Source organism: Xiphophorus hellerii, chromosome 22, assembly GCF_003331165.1.
Source record: "Xiphophorus hellerii strain 12219 chromosome 22, Xiphophorus_hellerii-4.1, whole genome shotgun sequence".
NCBI classification, from domain to species: Eukaryota; Metazoa; Chordata; class Actinopteri; order Cyprinodontiformes; family Poeciliidae; genus Xiphophorus; species Xiphophorus hellerii.
The window spans coordinates 10,993,612-11,013,795 of NC_045693.1; the positions used below are offsets into that span (position 1 = coordinate 10,993,612).

General features: G+C 38.8%; 2 protein-coding genes across 4 annotated transcripts; one reads left to right on the forward strand and one right to left on the reverse strand.

Moving 5' to 3' along the window:
- The first annotated feature begins 1,467 nt into the window (after window positions 1–1,467).
- slc29a3 (solute carrier family 29 member 3) lies at window positions 1,468–8,049 on the forward strand. 2 transcript variants are annotated; one of them, XM_032553015.1, is made up of 6 exons: window positions 1,468–1,624; window positions 2,885–3,247; window positions 3,621–3,703; window positions 4,187–4,413; window positions 5,636–5,798; window positions 5,937–8,049. In XM_032553015.1, exons 2-6 carry the CDS (start codon window positions 2,942–2,944, stop codon window positions 6,550–6,552), a joined length of 1,395 nt encoding a protein of 464 aa, XP_032408906.1. In that variant the 5' UTR covers window positions 1,468–1,624; window positions 2,885–2,941; the 3' UTR covers window positions 6,553–8,049. The 2 variants fall into 2 exon arrangements, with proteins under 2 accessions (XP_032408906.1, XP_032408907.1); XM_032553016.1 differs by lacking the exon at window positions 1,468–1,624 and having other exon boundaries at window positions 3,130–3,245; window positions 3,621–4,413.
- Window positions 7,649–16,158, reverse strand: psap (prosaposin). Of its 2 annotated transcripts, XM_032553013.1 has the most exons (15): window positions 16,014–16,158; window positions 13,537–13,670; window positions 13,381–13,455; window positions 13,179–13,304; window positions 12,589–12,786; window positions 12,349–12,492; window positions 12,212–12,268; window positions 11,908–11,913; window positions 10,434–10,592; window positions 10,247–10,339; window positions 9,951–10,134; window positions 9,568–9,731; window positions 9,381–9,461; window positions 9,154–9,261; window positions 7,649–8,248 (listed from the first exon to the last, which is right to left on the reverse strand). In XM_032553013.1, the coding sequence occupies exons 1-15, from the start codon at window positions 16,045–16,047 to the stop codon at window positions 8,210–8,212; spliced, it is 1,602 nt and encodes a 533-aa protein (XP_032408904.1). In that variant the 5' UTR covers window positions 16,048–16,158; the 3' UTR covers window positions 7,649–8,209. The 2 variants fall into 2 exon arrangements, with proteins under 2 accessions (XP_032408904.1, XP_032408905.1); XM_032553014.1 differs by lacking the exon at window positions 11,908–11,913.
- Between the last annotated feature and the right edge of the window lie 4,026 nt (window positions 16,159–20,184).

Here is a 20,184-nt window from a genome sequence, read left to right on the forward strand (position 1 = left end):
ACTGAAAAGGTCCAAATCCTGTTGTGATACCGTTTTAAAAGTCTATCAGAGTAACTGGTAAACTTGGTATTAATTCAGCCCCTACTTATTATAAGAAGTTAGAGAAGCACTATTCTAAGATGTGTTTTATTTATTTATTATTGAAAAGTGTATTTCAGTAACTCGTAAAATTTAAATGTATATAAAACATATTCATTAAGCACAGAGTAAAATATTTTAAGTTTTACCTACAATATATCACAGGTGTAACTCGCAGTTAATAAAAATTAAAAAATCTGTTTTTCAGAAAATTGGAATATTTCATCAGACCAATAATAAAAGGATTTATGACAGAGAAATGTCAACCCGCTGAAAAGTAAGTCCTCTTGCATGAATTATTGCATCAATGCCAGATGGGATGAAGGAGATCAGCTGGTGGTCTGCTGAAGTGTAATGGAAACCCAGGTTGCTTTAAAAGCAATCTGGGTCATCTGATTGTACAGACTGCTTTCACTTAGGGCTTTCTTGAAAATTCTCCATAGAAAATATCAGTATTATTACCTTTGACAATGTGGGTTGGTACCAAGAACTGGAAAATAAATTCAACATCATTGAGGTTGTCAGCAGACGGTAGCAGGAAGTTTTCTATAATTTCTTGGTTTTCCACAGTATTGACTTTTGACCAAAGAAAACACAGTGGACTGGCCAGCAGATAATATATCAAACTTTACACTAGACCTCAGCAACTTGTCCTTCTTGGAAATGTTTCAATTGGTTCAAAATGAGAGATATACGACTCATTTGGGTTTTTGTTACCTGGATTTGGAACAATCATTCAGAGTTAACCTCCTGTAATTGTGGGCCCCTCGTGGACAAACTTGGATAATCAAAGTATGTTTTACAACTGATGACACAGATGGGGCCCACCTGGTCCAACTATATGGGTCGTACTTGGGCAAATGCAAGTTAAACCCGTAAAATATGTCTTCCCCCATCTTGACTGATTCACAATCTTCCCAAATAATCTGCTGCCTACTTCTTTAGCAATTACCTTTGGTGCCCAATTTGTCAAGAGTGTCAATACTGGTTGCAATTTCTGAAAAGCTAATGAAGAGGTATAATCATCAAAATCATTTTAATATATTACTTTTTGTTATAAATCTATATAATATATGAGTTTCACTCTTTGAATTTAATTACTGAATTTAAAAATCTCTTTTTAGTGCAGTACTGAAATGCAGCTGCAAAAATTTAACTAAAGTTGTACTTTTATTGTAAAACGCTGGTGCTTTTCACAATAAAAGCACCAGATTTTACTTTTACGACACACTTAAAAATAAAAATAAGTCTCTCTTTAAATATTTTCATATGATGTTTCGGTTTCCCCGATTATGCAAACAGTTCTGCAAATAAATTTTGCTATTTTAAAGTTGTTGTTTTTTTGTATTGTGTTTGTTAGTTTTTGTTTTCTAACTCTTAGAACCGGAAGTGGAGTTGTGCTAATGATTGCAGCTGTTAAAAATCCCAGCTCGAAAATCTGTTAGAAAGTTAGTCAGCTGACCAGAGAAAGACCTATGCTTGCCAAATGAAGTTTTGCTTGCTGAGAAGACCTTCAGGTTTAAGCTTCGGAGTCTTCAGGGATGAGGTACGTCTCGAAATACATTTTATTTACTAGTAACAACATTTAGCAAGGCTCGGGTTAGCTAGCTTTGTTTGTAGCTTTTACTGTTTACCCTTTTTAATTATTCCCACCACACAAATTGAAACTTTGTCAAATTCAGCAAATTAAAACAGTGTACTGGAACATAAACAAGAAAAAGTACTCGGTGATATCATAATTTCTTTAAGGAAATATGGCGCTGTTATATGATCTTTGACTAATAGTTTTTATGGCATTAGCATCATGTGAATATTAGTTCCTCTTTCTGACCCACTAAATTGCAAAATCAGCTTTTACTTTAGTATAACAATAGTCAAAGCTTTTATCACATTAAAGGGAAAACCTGTTTTAATAAATTTTCTGACGAATTTCTGCAGCATTCTGATCATGCAGGAGCGTCCTGTCAGCATTTTGCAGAAACACTGAAGAGGTGTGATGAAATTAAGGCTTTTGATTGAAGTCGGACTAATGAGTCAAACAATCGCATGCCTGACAAACATGGGATGTGAGAAACGTTTGTCTGGCGGAGGATTTGACTCCGATTAAATTGGCAGGTCATGACTCGAGTTACCAAAGAGAGAGACTGATCCAGGTCTGTGGGAGAGAAGTGGCACACTGATTTAACTGAAGTGATGACTCTAATAATAGTGGGGTGGTGACAGTGCTGATAAAGCTACTCTACATGATGGTTTTGCATGCAGAGCCACTTAAAAGTATTTTCTCTAATGGCCTTTATTACAAGATGACGTTGGTTGTCAATTGGCCCTTCTATAAATAAACTGAGATGATTTAAAATCAGAATGTTTATGCTCTCTTGAACTTTTCCAAAAAAAAAAAAAAGCGACGTCATGTTCAAAAGTACAAACTGTGCTACATTTTCTTCAGATCATCCTGTCCACTCTTCTCTATTACTGCAGTAGAAAAGTGATCTGCTTTACTTCAGTAGGCAGTTGGGCTCTGTTTGTTGTTTTTTGTTGTGCTGATTTGTGTTGGTCTATCACAAATTCCCAATAAAATACACTGAAATTTGTGGATGTAATATGACAAAATGTGGAAAAGTTAAAGAGGCATGAATAATTTTGCAAGGTAATATAAAACAACAACATAGGGAAATCGTTGAGTGAGATTTTTAAAGGGATTTTAAACTCTTCAGCTCTTGTTGAAATCTCATTCTTACTGCAGTCACGTTATCTTCAGAATGACTCGAGTAATACTTTCTTCTTCTTCTCTCCTTTCCTGCCTCAGCCTGCCCTCTTCTCCCTTGTCTTCACCCTCTGAGTACCCTGGATCCTGCCTGTGAAGATGGACCACACACAACCTGTGCTTCCCAGCGTCAACTCATCCTATCTTCCACCTTTATATGACCAACAAAGCCAGGATGAGGAGGATGACGACATCAGTCCCTCTGCAACCCTTCTTCCTACGATTTCCTCGGCGCCTCTGGCTATGCGCTACAGTCCAGAAGACTCGTACAAACTGGTGTATCTCACCTTTTTTCTGATGGGTATCGGCTCCCTGCTGCCCTGGAACTTCTTCATAACGGCGAAGCAATACTGGCTCTACAAACTTAGCAACAGCACTGACCAGAACAAACACTCCGGTCTCGGTGTGAGTAGCGGGACGATGACGTACAGCTAAAGATCTTTGAGTTTCTGATATGGCAGTGTGAATATCATGTGATAGTATGATTGGACAAAGTGTTTTTTTATTACAAAGAAATTCCCTTTGAAATGTTAAAGGAAATTTACATACAATAAGGACTGCAGCTATTTCAATAATTGATTAATTGTGATTAATCCAATTCATTGTTTTAGCCCTACATACAACGAAGAGAAATAGTATTTTAGTTGACTTAAACACTACAATAAAATAGTAATGTTCCTGTTCTCTCCCATTCCCTTCCTCATATTTTATTTGAAAATATGATTGTGTGCTTTGTTGTTCTTAAAGAAAAGTATTTTCTCTCTTCTTCTTTACACAGGACTACTTTGAAAGTTACGTGTCCATTGCTTCAGCGGTGCCTTCTGTGCTGTGCCTGATACTCAGCTATTTTCTTGTTAACAGGCTAGTACAAACTATACGCACACGTCACACAGATTACAGTCCATTTCAAAAAGATTTACATTGTACTTTTCCACAGAAGTGTGACGTTGTAAGAAAATTATAATTTTTTTTTTACAGATAGAAATGAAACCATGGCATTTGTATTCAGCCCCCCTTACTCTGAAACCCCTAAACAAATCCAGTGCAGCCTATTGCCTTCTGAAGTCATGTAATTAATAAATTGATGAATCTCTCAGCTGTTATGTGAAGACGTCAGGGGTTTGTTGGAGAAAATCAGTCAACAAACATCATCATGAAGACCAGCTGCTTACCATTAAAGTTGGTAATGTGACAAAATATGTAAAGCTTGATGGGACACATCAAGCTTTTCATATTTATGAAAATGGTGATGAAGCATAGAGGCCTCAGAGACTCTACTGCGCTGTTTATTTATTTATTTATTTTTATCCCAGTAGCAACTCTCCTCTGTTTGATTGCTCATAGGTTGTCTCCAAAGGTTCGAATCCTGTCCTCCCTCGTCGTGATGCTGTTGGTGTTCGTGGTGACCACGGTGCTGGTGAAGGTGGACGTCTCAGAATACAGGATGGAGTTCTTCGCCGGCACACTTGTCAGCGTTGCTGTGGTCAGCGGAGCCTCCAACATCTTCTGTGGCAGCATGTTTGGGATCAGTGGCTATTTTCCCATGAGGATCTCTCAAGCCTTTATATCAGGTTAGATTGCTGATGTTTTCAGTTGCCTGTGTAACATCTACATCCATATATATATGTTTATATATGTATTTATTACGGTAAACCTTTATTTAACCATATAACAAGCCAATTGAGATGAAGACCTTTGTCACGAGATGTCTTGGCCAAGAAAGGTAGCAGCAGCATGCGTCACAATGAACAAGACAAGTAGACACGAAAACAGACATTAAAAATATATAAAATGCAAACAGTTTGACAATAAAGTGCGGTGGTTGTTACTGTAATACTTTAAAATGTAAAAATTGTGTCAATTTTAAGAATTGAAAAATGGGCACTGTAGACAGGATTTCTGTTTTTTGGGGGCTTTTTTAATAAAGTATTCAGTTTTAGTTCAGAACTTGTTTCACTCAACATTTTCAGCATATGTATTTTTAAATACTAAATTTTGCAGATAACTATACTTTTGTCTGTTTGATGATGATATTGTAAAATACTAAGTCAGATGTGATGATTAGATACTTGGAAGTAGCCTTTTTACCAAATACCATTTTTTTAGGCTTACTCTAGTAATTTCTTGGGTGTCTACTTAGTTAGTACTTTAACCAATTCGTATCATAGCCAATATACAAATGTATATCAATATACCGTTACTGGTCTTGAACTCGTCTCATTCTAATGCAAAGATGAAGGTTGGCCAGCAGATGTCGCCATATACTGCTTGTAAAAAAAAAATAAAAATACTTCTCGATTTCTACTATTTAAATGTATATAAATGACATTTATTGAATGAGATTTAAATAAGTGTTTACAGTTTTAAATCATTACTGAGAGGCTTTAGTTACGATTTTAGGCTTCATTTATTCATTGAACTGTGGCTCATCTAATGATGGTTCCATTGATTATTCTGCAGAGCAGTTCAGTTATTGAATTTGATGGCCAAGGCAACCATTACATAAATACTGAAATAATTATATTTCATTTTAGCAATTCCTAGAGTTATAGGAATTGTGAATTTAATAAATTGTGAATTTAATAAATAATTTATTCAAAGTATCACATTTCATCCATTTTCTTCCACCCTGGTTGAGTCACGGGAGTAAAGCTTATCACATTCAACTTTATTTATGTCATTAAATTTAAAATGTTGTTGCATTTTAAATGTTTTTTATGGTACATTTAAAATGTACCTTGTACAAGGTACATGTTGCCTTGTACATTAACTTGTTTTTCTTTTTTGTTCTAGGCCAAGCGATGGGGGGCACCTTGACTGTACTAGCATCGATAGTGACCCTAGCTGTGTCTGAGGATGTGACCACCAACGCTCTGTCCTATTTCCTGATAGCAGACGTCTTTATCCTGCTCTGCATTATTTCGTTTTTGCTTTTGCCAAACTATGCATATTCAAGGTGAGAATAGTAATTCTCCTTTGATGCTTTCATTTAGGAAAAAAAACTTTCTAGATTTTCATTTGCTACATTTACAGCAAACATGCTTGAAAATGTAATAAATTCAACAAACGCTGACACATCTTCTCTTTCTGTCAGGCACTACATGGCGGCAGCGACCTGCGTCAGTCCTGGGACGCTCAATGAGGAGCGGAGTCCAGCAGGCGGAGTCCCTCCGCTGCAGCCCATCATTAAGAAGGCCGGGGTGCTTGGACTCTGCGTCTTTTATGTCTTCTTCGTCTCAATCTCAGTATTCCCTTCCGTCTCATCGGGAATCCAGTCTATGAACACGGACAGCGGCAGCCCCTGGGCAACAACTTATTTTGTACCTCTGACCAGTTTTCTCCTTTATAACGTTGCAGACTTTAGTGGCAGGCAGGTGACAGCCTGGGTGCAGACCCCTGGCCCCACCAGTCGGGTCCTGCTGGTGCTGGTGCTGTGTCGCTCCGTGATGGTGCCACTTCTCATGTTCTGTAACTACCAGCCACGGAACCACCTCCATACTGTGCTGTTCCCCCATGACGTTTACCCTGTGGTCTTCAACTGCCTGCTGGGTCTCTCTAACGGCTACCTGGGTACCCTGCCGATGATCTATGGACCAAAGGTGGTTCCCCGGGAGCTGGCCGAAGCCACAGGAGTGGTCATGTCCTTCTTCCTCACTCTGGGGCTGGCTGTTGGATCTGCGTTTTCTGTTTTAATTGTGCACAATATCTGAACCAAAGCCATATATAGCTTTGTAGTGAAGGAAAACATACAGCCTTTACTTTCACTGGACCACCAGGTGTCAGTTCCTCTGTACCTCATCTGGTTTCCAGTGTCGTCTCAATCCTACAGTAATTGGTGCCGATTCTAAGAACTGAAGCATTATGTGTGCAATTTGACATATTGCAGAAATTATACACAGGATATGGAGGAGATGAAAGTTTGGGGTAAGCAATAAATGAAACACTTTGTTTATAATTTTGCTAAAATATAAACAATGTAAAAAGATTACATGATGATGAGTTTAAAATGTAACTGTGTAACAAGTACATTTTGCTGACGATAAAAGACCCAAGTTGCTTTTGTTTTAAGCAAGCTTGATTCATCATTTCTATGGTACTAACAAGGCTTTGTGAAGGCTGGGTCACAACACTTCCTGATACTTTGTCCTAAATGTGTTTTGTAGTTAAATTAATTGATTAATTCAGCTTACTGTGAATTTGGAAGAACTTTGTCCTCCTTCCATGTGATCTCTGGCTTTGAAACTACTTCCAAATATTGTGGTCATAAGAAAACAACTCCAGAAGCTAGTGCATATGCCAGCTAATCTTGCTGTTGAATGACCTTGAGTGACCCATCAACCCATTACCAGCTTTGACCTTCATCTTCACAAGGGGCTTTTTGCACATTCTGTACCAAAATTCTCCCTAGGACAAGGAACCTGTCCCCTTCTTGTATTCTTCTAGTATTAAGCAATTGCAAATTGTCTGAATGAACCTAACACAAGGAGACCTTTATCTGCCAGCAAGGTAGAATGATGTATATTTGGCAAATTTTCAGTTATTGTTTAACTGTAGACTTAGCATTTTCTAGAGTCATCTGACTGATGGTACTCCTATCTTCTGCAAGTATTGAGGAGGAATGACACTGTTTTCACCTTGACTTTCTGTGAAACTTTATAATTGGTATCATGTTTGAAATCATGTCTGTACAGATACTTGAGCTTTGGTAAGCAAAAATGCCACTAAGCATGACTATAGATTTAACATATTTGCAAAGTTTGTACAAAGTGTGATGACTCAAGGTTAATATGGAGACAGTGAGAACTGTTTTGGTTTGGAAATTACTTTAATTGATAAAGTCAAATCAACTGAATCGTTCAGTTGCACAAAGCAGATTTAAGATTCTGGCATTGCAGACAAATTTACAAAGATAAGAGTGCAAACATTGGGAAGTAGCCTCCACATGTGCTCATAAAAACATCTGCAAAATGTTCAAGATTCACACATATTTGCTAAGATAATGACAAGCCAGTACAACAGTAATTGGTTCACAAGGTTGCAGTCAGTAAATCTATAGGTGTGGGGTTGAAATAAGTTTAATCTGTCATTTCAAGCAAGCAATACAGAAAATACATACAAAAATCAGACCTGACCAAGTTTCACATCATCACTTATGTCTTCACCCCAACCTCCCACCTTCAAACCCTTCATCTCCCAAACTATAGAGAGAAAAAAAAAAAAAGCTAGTCCATTTCTATCATATTCAAAACATGAAGTCATTTTAGTTAGACATCACAGCAGTTTTAGTCTATTAGACAAAAATTAATAATGGAAGCAGCTCTAAAGTAATTTTCCTTTTAATTTCCGTTTCCAGCTCGTCGTCATGCTCTATTCCTTCCACACATAACGTTTGCAGTGAGCCACAGTCTGAAAGACAAACAGGTTTAGATAGCCATCATAAATCAGTAATTTCAAAAAATCTGACAGATGCAAAACAGCATTTCTACAGAATAGTTAGGCTATTGTCAGCTTCCCTCTGACTTCAATATTTTTTCATCCTTGATTGAAATTTTTATTTTGCAAGTTAATTTTGGGTTCATTGACATCTGCCGGGGGTTTTTTTGTTTGCATGATTTCATCCCATGTTAATTTAAACGGCATGAAATTAGCATAATTTTGGGTGAAATTTAAGAGTTTCTTTTAGGTGATAGTAAAATAGTTAGTGAATCGCCAAATTACTTTAGTACTCTACCACGGCAGCTTACTGTTCTTCCTTTCACATCCAATAATGCATCGTTTTCCTTAGGCTGAAGATATTTTCTCCTGCATTACAAATTTACCAATCTGTTTGATTGTTTTACTAATCAGACTGATTGGTAAAACAAGACATTTTATGCACATTATGATCAGGCCTGAAGTTGAGGGCATTAACATCAAGTTGCATAATGTTTCTATGGCAACCTTTCATAGCATTTGTGCCCAGGGGATACAGGTTGAGCACAAACAAAACTAATTTTCACTTCAGTGTTAAATTCTTCTGTAAATGTTTATCAAAATGAATCGGTTATAACTATACCCACTACTATTAATAAAATAATTTAAGTTCCTCATATATTTTAGTGAAATATGCAATAGAAACTTGCTTCTTTTGCACCAAATTTTGTTCATGTCCAGTTCAATCTCAACACTAAGTGTAAATGTGTTTACATTTGATCTTGTATGAAATTAAAGTTTTTTTCCAATCCAAGTAGTTTCATGGATTAACCAGAAAACAAAATTCATGGCAGCCCAGTTTGACATGAAAGTATCCTGTTGAAGATCTGTGTACTTACGCCGCACAGTTCTGCTGCTCCCTTGACCTTGCACCAGTAGTCAGGCCCCCGGGAACATGCCAACATTTCTAGGAAACGACGGTTAGCTGCAGGGCAAGCTCCCACTTTCTGTAACAAAAGATGCAGATTTCAGACTCTGAATTTAAACATTGATGAAAGTCCATAGCATGTTATATAGATCTGCCTATAAGTGCATCTCTTCCACAAAAGAGAAAATAATTACTTACCATACACACAAAGTCTGGGTCGAGCATCTGAAGCAGTAGCTGGACGAGAACTGGCTCATACTGTTCAATCAGCTGGTCACACTGCAGACAGAATCAAGGCGTTACAACAGGGTTGATGTAAGGTTATGTTTGTGTATATATATATATAAAAAAGGAGAAAAAAAAAAAAAAGTTAACCACCACTCACCTCCGTCTTGTACGAGTCAGGCAGGAAGCTGCATACTTTCTTCACAGCCTCCTCAATCTCTTGCTCTGTGGCGTTCTTCTGCAGAATGCCATCGATGTAACTCACGGCCATTTTGCACACCTCACAGTAGCCGCCAACTTCAAAACGAGCCTTGTCCAGGGCAACTGGAACATATTTATTTTCCATACGTTGAACTACCTTAATCTCAGTTTTGCATATCTATGGTTTACATTAAACAGACCAAGCTGCACCACACAGGTAAGGGTCATATTAAAAAATAAAAAAAAAGTCATATTATGACTTTTTTTTTCTTAGCTTGGCCCTAATACTTCACCATAGCAACAAAGCAAATACGATGAATATATTTAGAAGAGACTATGTACCAATATATGCGCGGCTAGCACCGTTGCAGAGTCCCAGCACTGTGCAGACAGTCTTGGGGTCAGCCTGTTGCACCAGCAGCTCAATGATGGCCTGGCCGTATGTCTCAACCAGGTCTTTGCACTGGGCAGTCAGAGAGGAGGGCAGAAATGTGCACACCTTCTCCACAGCCTGAACAACCTCCTCCTGAAACCATAAACAAGAGTCAGACACATTAAGGCCAAACACATGCAGAATTTAGGCAGCAGGGCTGTTTAATTGAAGATACTAGGAAGAAGAACTTGTGATATATCCCCACCTCTGTTGTATGATCCTCCAGCATGGACTCCAACTGCTTCATCACAAACTCGCAGATTGCACAAGTTGGCGAATCACGGATGCGTACCATCGGCTGCAATATGATTAATGTTTAATTATGTAGAAAGTTATTTTTAATTTTAAAAAATAAAGTGAGAAATCATTAAAATCCGCCTCCCAATACCCACCCTGGAAGCAGGAGCCTCAACTTTGGTGGCAGGGAAAAGCTTAGCAGCCACCATGGTTTTGGCAGCAGGGATGACCTTTGCAGGCTGAAGGTCCAACATGGGGACGGACTTCTTCATTTCCGGACAGAAACCAGCAAGAGCACAGATCTCCTTTGGTTGCTGTGGAGAGAAGTAAACCATTACTTTAGCACTCAGTGTCCCGTCTTCTGCAGCGCTGCCTTGGGGCATGTCGTTAGGAATGTGAACATGTCGTTACACAACACTGCCAGTCATGCACTATGCACGCAGTACAGACCACAAAACCAATCCAAACACCTAACGCAGCCATTTTACCAGTGCCAAACACACCCAGTGTTAAGAGTGTTTATAACTGGAGAACCAACTCAAACAGACAACTGTCCAACTGAAGATTAGTGCATCTCTCAGCACAATGTGCAAATCCACTTGAATATACAAGAGCATCTCACTGAAGAGGTAAAGATCAGCAATACAAATTTAAAAAGTAAAACTTGTACTACGGTACATAGATTACACACAGGGTGTCAATTTTCCTTTATGGATTTCAGCCAAAGAAAAAAAAAAAAAAATCCAAAACTCAGCTTCCCAGAAAATTTAAACATTAGACCAATGCAGCAAGATTTTGTTACAGAAACTGTTCCGCTTACGTTGTGGTTTAAACAATGTTGGGGGAAGACCGCACTGGAGGTCAGTAAGAATAGTAAACCATGAAAGAAGAAGCTGAATGAAAGCGAATGCAGTGAGTCAATGACTCCATGCAATCAGCGGAGTTGTCAAAACAAAAAAAACTTTAACCAGTTGTATTAACTGCATGCGTCTGCATCATTTGATCACCAAAATCCGTTTTATTGCATATTTAACTCTCAATCTGATTGAACTGACATGATGTGAATTGGCACTTCAATCTGAATTAAAGCTGGCGGTTTGAAGTGCTGGAATGTTTAGTGGAATGAAAAAAAAAACATTAAAAAAAAAAAATCAAAAAAAATTGCTGAACTCAGTGCAAGGTCACACTGATGTAATTCATGCAAGAGGAACCCTGACCAAATAAACGGTGCAGCACTGATCTTGTGTAAGAGTCAGAATTTTTTGAGAAACTAGTTTTGGGTTTTTAAAGCAGCCATGAGCAATAATCAAAATAAAGACCAAAATGTATTTATCAAAATCACTATTACAAATGTAAACAAGAGTTTTACTTTTTGAATTCCATCACTAACATTTGAGATGCCCCTGCATTTCACGACTGTGAAGCAAGTTTGGAAGCAAAAGAAACTTTTACTGTGGTCATTTAACGTGATGTTGAATAGTGAGTAGTTCTAAGGTAAACTGTTCAGATGTGTGAAACAACTATTCTCATGCATCAGTGGCAAGTGTTAAGTGCAAAAAATGGACTTCCCAAGAGCAAGTAGAAGAACTAGAGGTTAAAAGACTACAGGCTGAACACAGAGTGACCTACCTGTTCCTGGGGGGCAGCAAAAAAACCCAGGGGGTAAAAGAGGGAAAGAACAGAATGACATGGATGAAGAGGATAAAAGTAAATGGGGAATACAGGCAAAATTAATAAAAGGAAACTTTTTAGAGTAATTCATACAGTGAAAAAAAACTAAACAAAAACAAATGAAACTGCTGTTGGCACAAACATGGGCTCAGCAACCTCAAAAAACAAAATCAGCCATTAGTACTGAGGTCTAAGCATTAGATTCGTGTTGCAACATGGGGAGATGGGTCTTAAAGACTCTAAAGAACCCACAAGGACTCACCATGGACATCAGCTGCTGAACAACAGCAGGGCCATACTGTCCTACATACTGCTTGCACTGCAATGAGAAACAACAGTTCAAAGTCTGATTTCAGGTCATTTGGATTCATATGAAATAGACGCATTTTAAGTCTTTACCATATCGGACAGGCCTGGTCCCAACATATCACACTGGTGCTCAATGTTCTGAATCAGAGTGTCGATGAAGGAGGTGTTGGCCTTCGCTTCTGCCTGAGCATCAGAGAGGAACTTGATGCAGTCCTGGCACACTACGTCACCCGTCTATTGAAGGAAAGATGTTCAAAACAAGATTAAAAGAAAAAAAATTTTAAATGGCAAGGCTTCTTTAGATGAGCAGAGGGGTGACTGCAAGAGTACCTGCTTTGGAGCAGGATATCCTGTATTCTGGGGATACAGGAGGTTAGGAACATTGAGCAGGAAGGGTGCCACACGCTGGGCAAGGTCCATCTCAGGGATTTCATTGGTCTTGAGCTCCTCCTGGGGCTCAAACCTGGCTAGGGACATCTGGGCAGATTTACACAAACCCATCGCACCGCACACTACACCTGGATCCTCCTTAAAGAAGAAAGGAAAAAAAAGACAAAAAAAAAAAATAAATAAATAAATCAAGGAAAATTATGGTAAGTGGCTTTATTTAAATTTAGCTAATTTTGCTCCACGTCTTGTTCTAGCAGGTGAGAGTTGAGAAGAGGAGAAGTAAAAATGCTTTTTGTCAGGGTTGTGGGTTGCACAGCGACTGCTCTGTTCTCCTTCAGATTTAGATTCACTTCCTCATCAATGGCCCCTTTTCAGCAGAGTGCACTTTGTCCACACAGCTGCTTCTGTTCCTCCCACCCCATGTCAATGAGCAGATTGACTTTTATTTACCCAGTTTAATTGATAAACTTTAATACAAAATAGGATAACACTTAATTTAAAAGCATTATATTCCGAGCAATGTTGCTTACCAGTTCCCCAGTGATTATCCCAAGGAGGATGGGGTAGTAGCTGTCCACTATCTCCTTGCACTCAGCCCCCAGACCCTGATCAGGGATGAGATGACACGCCTTCTCCAGATACCCAAGAATTTCCGCCTGCAATAAAAACATCATTGATGCTTTTAAATCTCAGCAAAGACTGAAGAAACTCTGAATTTTTGCCTCATTTTACCTCAGTTGCATTGTCTTTCAGCAATTGTTCAACCACCATCAATATCTCTTTACACATGTCACATGGTACTGTTTTCTGGAGAAAAAGTGGCAAACATTTTAGAAAACACACCACATTTAGAAATGGTCAGAAAAGTCCAAATTATAAAAATCTCACCATCTGAGGTTTGCTCCACACATTTTGCTGGCAGTGAGAAAAAGCTTTACACAGTGATGCCGTCTTTAAGCTCTGGCACCAGTAGGGGGGGCCGCGGGCACACTGCTCAGTGCCCAGCAGAGGTGTTGCTACAGCTGAAAGAGACAATAAATTAAGTCAAATTTGACACTTTTAATGGTTTTCTAGAAATCACAATCAACTACAAAACAAAGAAAGAGTTAAGTTTCTGCCATTGTATTCAATTATTTAAAGACAAACACAAGAGAACAGGTTAAGGAGATTTATTCTGTCTGTTTTTTCTAGTCAAGCAAGATTTCTTAGAAACAAGAACTTTAGAATTGGAATGTCAGTCACAAGTTCCAAGAGGAAGTTAACGCACTTTCAACTGTGATATTGATCAGTAAGATTAACAAAAAAAAGCAAAAAAACGCAACTTTAAAATAGCCAGCGGATAAGTCTTATAGCTCATTGTCTGACCAACATGACTCTGTGCCACTGTACATGCCAAATGCAAATGCCAAACACATTTCCTGAGATTTGACTTTAGAAACTGCTCCTGTAAAGTTCCACACATTAAAACTGGTCCCTCCAAGTTTAGCAATCCCTTAAAAAGAGTTGAATCCTAATGTTGTGCAAGCTGCTCAATAAAGCTTACAGTATTTCATCTGTATACAAATACCTTATCAAACCGTTTTTAAATCATCTTGCATAACACAGATATCAAAACCTATTTGTATGAATTGCTAATATGATTAGTTTATATTCTTGTGGCCTTAAAACACAGCGAAGAATGGTTTCCAAAAACAGATACCAATGCAAAAGTAAATATGCATGTCCCTGTTAAAAAGGAACATTCCCCAACAGGGACAATGAAGTGATACTTATAAAGCAGAAGTGGTAATTACATCCGGCAAGTAAAGGTCATGCCTTTCATACACATGCAAAAAAATAAAAAATACAACCAACAGTTCTTGATTTTAGTGAGCTGAAAACAGTCGTGTGGAAAAACACCGGAGACTGCCTCATTTACATTTTTCAAATCTTTATCAAATGAAGCCGCAACCAACTTCAACACTTCAGACATGACCAATTACTCTTTTTAATAAAATAAACTAGCTCATGATAATAACTCACCATGACACCACAGGACAAAATGTGTTTTTGTCTGATAATTACTAATGGTGCAACACTCAAACCTGCTCCAACAGAAACCTCTGATCTTCCAGCTCAGAGAGGGCAGGGCCCCTCCCATCCGCTACTTGAGTCACATGAGCAGTCAGACAAAACAAGCTGTTCCCAGGCAAACTAACTGTTTGAATGAGGCCAGCTTTCAGCACATGCTTTAGGATTGCCGTGAATTTTGTATAAGCATGAGGGCACAGAAACTACTTTTATAAGTTTATGGCACTTGAGCAGAAAATGCACCAAAAATGTTAAAAATAGCTGTAAATTGCAATCAGACTGCACTAACTTTAACAAATAGCCTAGATCAATGCAACTAAAGTACAAAGTATGCAGCTCGTGAAGATATGTTAAAGTGACGCTAAAATCTAGGAATGTCCTGGAAGACAAGAATGTCGAGGAGCATAGAGCATTTTAGACTCTATAATCACAAGTTAAACTAAAGATAAGCACTAAATACACAAGCCTGAAAAAGCATTTAAAACATGCTTGTAGTCTTTATGCAATCTTCAACCCCAACAAGATACAAATACATTTTATTCCCTTCAGGTCCATAAGACCTATAATACAGGAGTAAAATAGTCTTGTTTCAAAGTTTCTATTAGAAATGATTTGTTGCAGTGACCCATTTCTATCTGGTCATTACGTTGATACAGGCTCATCAACTTATCGGCTGACGAAAATGTCATAGATCAGCTGCTTAAAACGAAAGAATTAAAAAGAAACAAAAGCACCCGGAAAAAAATATATCTGAAAATGTTCCAAAATACAGAAATGTTAGTGAAATGACGAAGTGTAAATTGCTGGCGTTTAAAAACTACACGAATGAAAAGCAGAGGCTACACTGAAGGTTAATCTAGTCAAAGCAAGGCCACAGGAAAACAAAAAATTTAAAAAAAAACAACCTCCAAACATAGCTTAAACCCGTTAGCTTAGCTAGCAGGCTAACATTAGCTGTGAAACTGAAAGATAAGCGAGCGGACAACGTGTAAACCTCAAAGAGGATTTCACTTATAACTAAAGACTACTTATTTTATAGCTTGAAAAAAATAATGTTTTCAACAGTTGAAGCTCATTTGTGTTAACAATAAAACAACCCTGATATCCAGGGTGTTTGCCCTTTAAGTTAACTTGTTTACCAAAGCTAACAACACATGAAACGCTTCCGCGTCCCAATCATCAAACGCACTCAGTTAGAAAATAAGAGCTATTATTGTAACCCGAGACGAGTCAGAATTCAGTGATAAAATAGTCCAAACACAATTTCTAAACTGAGCCTTGTACGTTGATTTTACCTGAGGACACGAAGAGCAGAGTTAGTAGCAGCATGACTGCGTTGTTTCCAGTCGGTTTGCGTTTGTCGGTGGTTGAAGGAGGAAACTGCAGAACGGGAACTGAGTTCAATCTTTTATGATGGCTCACAGTCAGCTGACTCAGGCATGTGACCCTCAGTCAGCAACTGATGAGCACGATGTCAAAGTTCAACACTTTGCTAACCTTTTGGAATCTAAAAATGTCTGTTATTGCAAAACTCTTTAATTGATTAGGTTTTATTCGATGTTGAATGCCTTATTAAGTTCTACTAATCTGTAAAAAAAAAAAAAAAAAAAACTTGCAGAAAACTGCAAAACAGCTGAAACACTGAGTTCCTTTAAATCAAGGGTAAATTCATGCCAGTGGCTGCTGAAGCGGCACTGGCACTTCAGCTGCCATAATCACTGTAGCCTGTGCCATAAACTGCCACAGGCTACAGGTGTTATGCCGAGAAACGCATGCCCTGTCGCGGGAACACGCATCGCCGTGACCTCTCGCATATTGCTGAGTAAACGGACTGAAATATGACCGAAGAGGCAACTTTTAAAAATACTAGTAACATTATCATGTTTCTTAACTATGTAAGTCCTAAAACGGTTTTATTTCGCAGGTGAATTGAAATACGGTTTTGACACATAGGCCTATGTGTCGAATGACTTAGTCAGTGTCTGATTAATATGTTTTCCGCTCATGGTTTGCAGTTTCCCGCTTTTTCTTTTAACACCATAATAGCTTAACGCTATTATGTCATAGCTTAACGCATGACAAAGCAGAGGCCCATTATGTAGAAAATTTGATATCACCATTTAGTTTAGTCTATTAATATAGGAGGGGATGCATTTTTTGGCAATGCATTTCTGAGCCTGATAATATCTGCATCCCCTGTTTATTGTCCTGTTGATATGAAACTTTTACCAGTAGCTCAGAGAAGAAGTGTGATTATGTAGAAAAGGTGAAACTCCTCTTAACTCTATTTCTACAGGTTTGGAGGGGGATGCATATTTTGGCACAGCAAATTATTTCATCCCCAGCTGAAAAGGTGTCTTACAGATATAAAAGTCATACCAGTAGCTCAGAGGATATGTGTCATTATGTACAAAATGTCATACCATCCAATATTTTCACATTACAGGGCATGCATTTTCTGGCACGGGACATTTGGAGGCTCTGATGGCCTTCCTCATCTGGCGTCACTGGACTATTTGATGTTATGCGTTCATTATTTCACCACAAAGGGTGAAAAATGAATATGTTTTCAAAGAGTTAGATTTTACTCAAATCTAACTCTTACTCAAATCTAAGAGTTAAATTTGAGTAACGCACTTTACTCAAATCTAACTCTTAAGTAGTACACATTCATCAATTTGTGTCAGCTGGGGGGTTCTTGACACAATGCTGGTGGTACCATTTGTTGCAGCTTTTATAGGCAACCTGAAAATGCTAATATCTATCTATCTATCTATCTACCTACCTACCTACCTACCTACCTACCTACCTACCTACCTACCTACCTACCTACCTACCTACCTACCTACCTACCCACCCACCCATCCATCCATCCAGATAGATAGATAGATAGATAGATAGGCATCTATCTATCTATCTAGAGATATTAGATAGATATGCATCTATCTAGATATGCATCTATCTATCTAGATAGATAGATATCTAGATAGACATCACCATTAACTGTTTAATATAGGAGGGGATGCATTTATTGGACAGATAGCCATTTTTTGGCTATCTATCTAACTATCTATCTATCTATCTATCTATCTATCTATCTATCTAGATAGATAGATAGATAGATAGATAGATAGATAGATAGATAGATAGATATCAAATAACCCGCCCAGAACCTGACCAGAGCAGACTTTACATGACCCGACCAGACTTATACCCCTCCAGATATGATCAGACCCCACCAGGCCAGACCCAGACTAGACCGGACCCCAATCGACCAGACCCGACAAGAACCGACCAGACCCAGACCATACCCGACCCGACCAGACCCAGATCCAACCCGACCCTTCCAGTCCCAGATCCAGACCAGAGCCAGACCATACCCGACCCTTCCAGTCCCAGACCCAGACCAGAGCCAGACCTAAACCAGACCAGACCAAACCAAACCAGACCAGACCAGATCCAAACCCATCACGACATGACATGATGCAACACTTGCTCACTGTTTCACATACGTTTGTGAATTGAAGGGCATTTGCTGTGACTTCTCTTTGGTGTCTGAGTCCGAGGTGGCTGAGAATCATGTGTATTTTTTGACGCTTTGACATGCCTGATAATTCTTGCATGTTGCACTTTGATGACATTTGCCTGGTCTGGCTAAAAAGTGGGTCTAGTTTTAAGACTGGTACCAGCATCAAGAAAAGAACAAGTGTCATAACTGGAACAAATGTTTAAAACCCTGCAAGAATCACCGGCTTTGGTAGGTGCCTTAGATTGGTAATGAGCAGTTTATTTGATTCAGGTGTGTTTGTGTAGAGATGCATCTAAAAGTTGCAGGATGGTAGCCCTTGAGGACTGGAGATGGGGACCCCTAGTGCACACATTAAGGTGGCTATTCCATAGTGGGGAGATTTTGTTATTTTTACTGTATTAATTTAACTTTTTATCCAGTTGTATACAAGTTGATTTCTATTATCCACCCCATTTTCTATACATATTTTATAGCATAACAGAATCTATGGGAATGGGGTCATTTAAAGAGATCAATTAAGTGTCATGTTTGTGGACTTGAGGAAAAGCCGGAGCACCCGGAGAGAATCAACAGACAAGACAAAGACGAGATGAGAAGACAAGACAAGAGATGAAGAGATGAGATTAAATTGCAGAACTAGGGTAAGTTTTAGAGCAGTGGTCTCAAACTCTGGTCCTGAAAGGACGGTCTACTGAAACTTTGAGAAGTCTCTCTCCTTCAGCACACCTGCTGATACTAGCATATCAGCAGAGTTCTGTAGAGCTTGACTGGATGCTAGTGAGGCAGTTTTGCAATTTAATTCAAGTGTGTAGGACAAGGGGCACATCTAAAAGATGCAGGACTCTGGCTCTTGAGGACTGCAGATTGAGACCACTGCTTTAGATACTTTAGTCAATTGCAGGGAGTGTTGGAAGTTGAAGGTGGCAGAGAACCATCTTTTGGCTTTTGGACATGCCTTATTATATGTGCATGTTGCACTTTGATGATATTTGCTGGGTCTGGCTCAAAACTGGGACTAGTGACAAGACTGGTACCAGTGTCAAGACTGGGACAAGTGTCATAACTGGGACAAATGTTTAAAACCCTGCAAGAATCACCAACTTTTGGAGGTGGCTTGGGTTTCCTAAATTTGCTTTGGATGTATTGTACATCCAGCCCCCTGTCTTCAGCCTTCTGCAGTTCAGTCTTCATGTATTTCTTAATTGGATCTGAAACAGTAGTGAAACTGTGATGAAGACTCCGCTGTTCTTCCATGTTCGTGTTTTTCTTACATCTCTCTTTGCCACGCTTTTCTGCCGCCAGTCGAAGGTTGAAGTTGGAAAAGTCGAGGGTGATTTGTCGTTTTTGTTGGTTCTTTTTTTCTTGTTCAGCCACATACAACTTGTCAGCCGCCCTCATTTCATAAAACCTTTTTCTGTTCTTCTCCTTGTCGGTTTGTATCCCCTCCAGTTTCTCTCTTGCTTGGTAAGCATTTGTTTCCAAAACAGATTTTTCCATTGCAGCCTTTCTCTCCTGTTCTTCCTCCACTCGCTGTTTTTCTTTCATCCTCCTTTGTGACTCGAGTTTATTGATTCTATCCTCTCTTGAAGCCAACCTGGAAGCTTCCTCATTTTTTATCTCCGCCAGCTTGTCATACACGGTTTGTATCTTCATCTGAGTCTCTCTTAATCTGTCGGCTTTATATTTTTCTGGATTTCTAGAGCTCGAGAGAAAATCCCCCCAATTCACTGGGTTCTCCTTGCGAGATTTTGCCACCTGCTCCATTTTAGAGCGTATTTGCTTTTTAGCATTTTGCTCAATGCAATTTCTTTCCCTTTCTCTCCATTTCTCTCTGTCCTCATTTTCCCTTTGGTTTAGGTATGCATCTCGGAGCATAATTTGCCTTGTCTCCTCTTGTCCAAGTAGTTGTTTCTGTTCTGCAATATGTCTATTTTCAC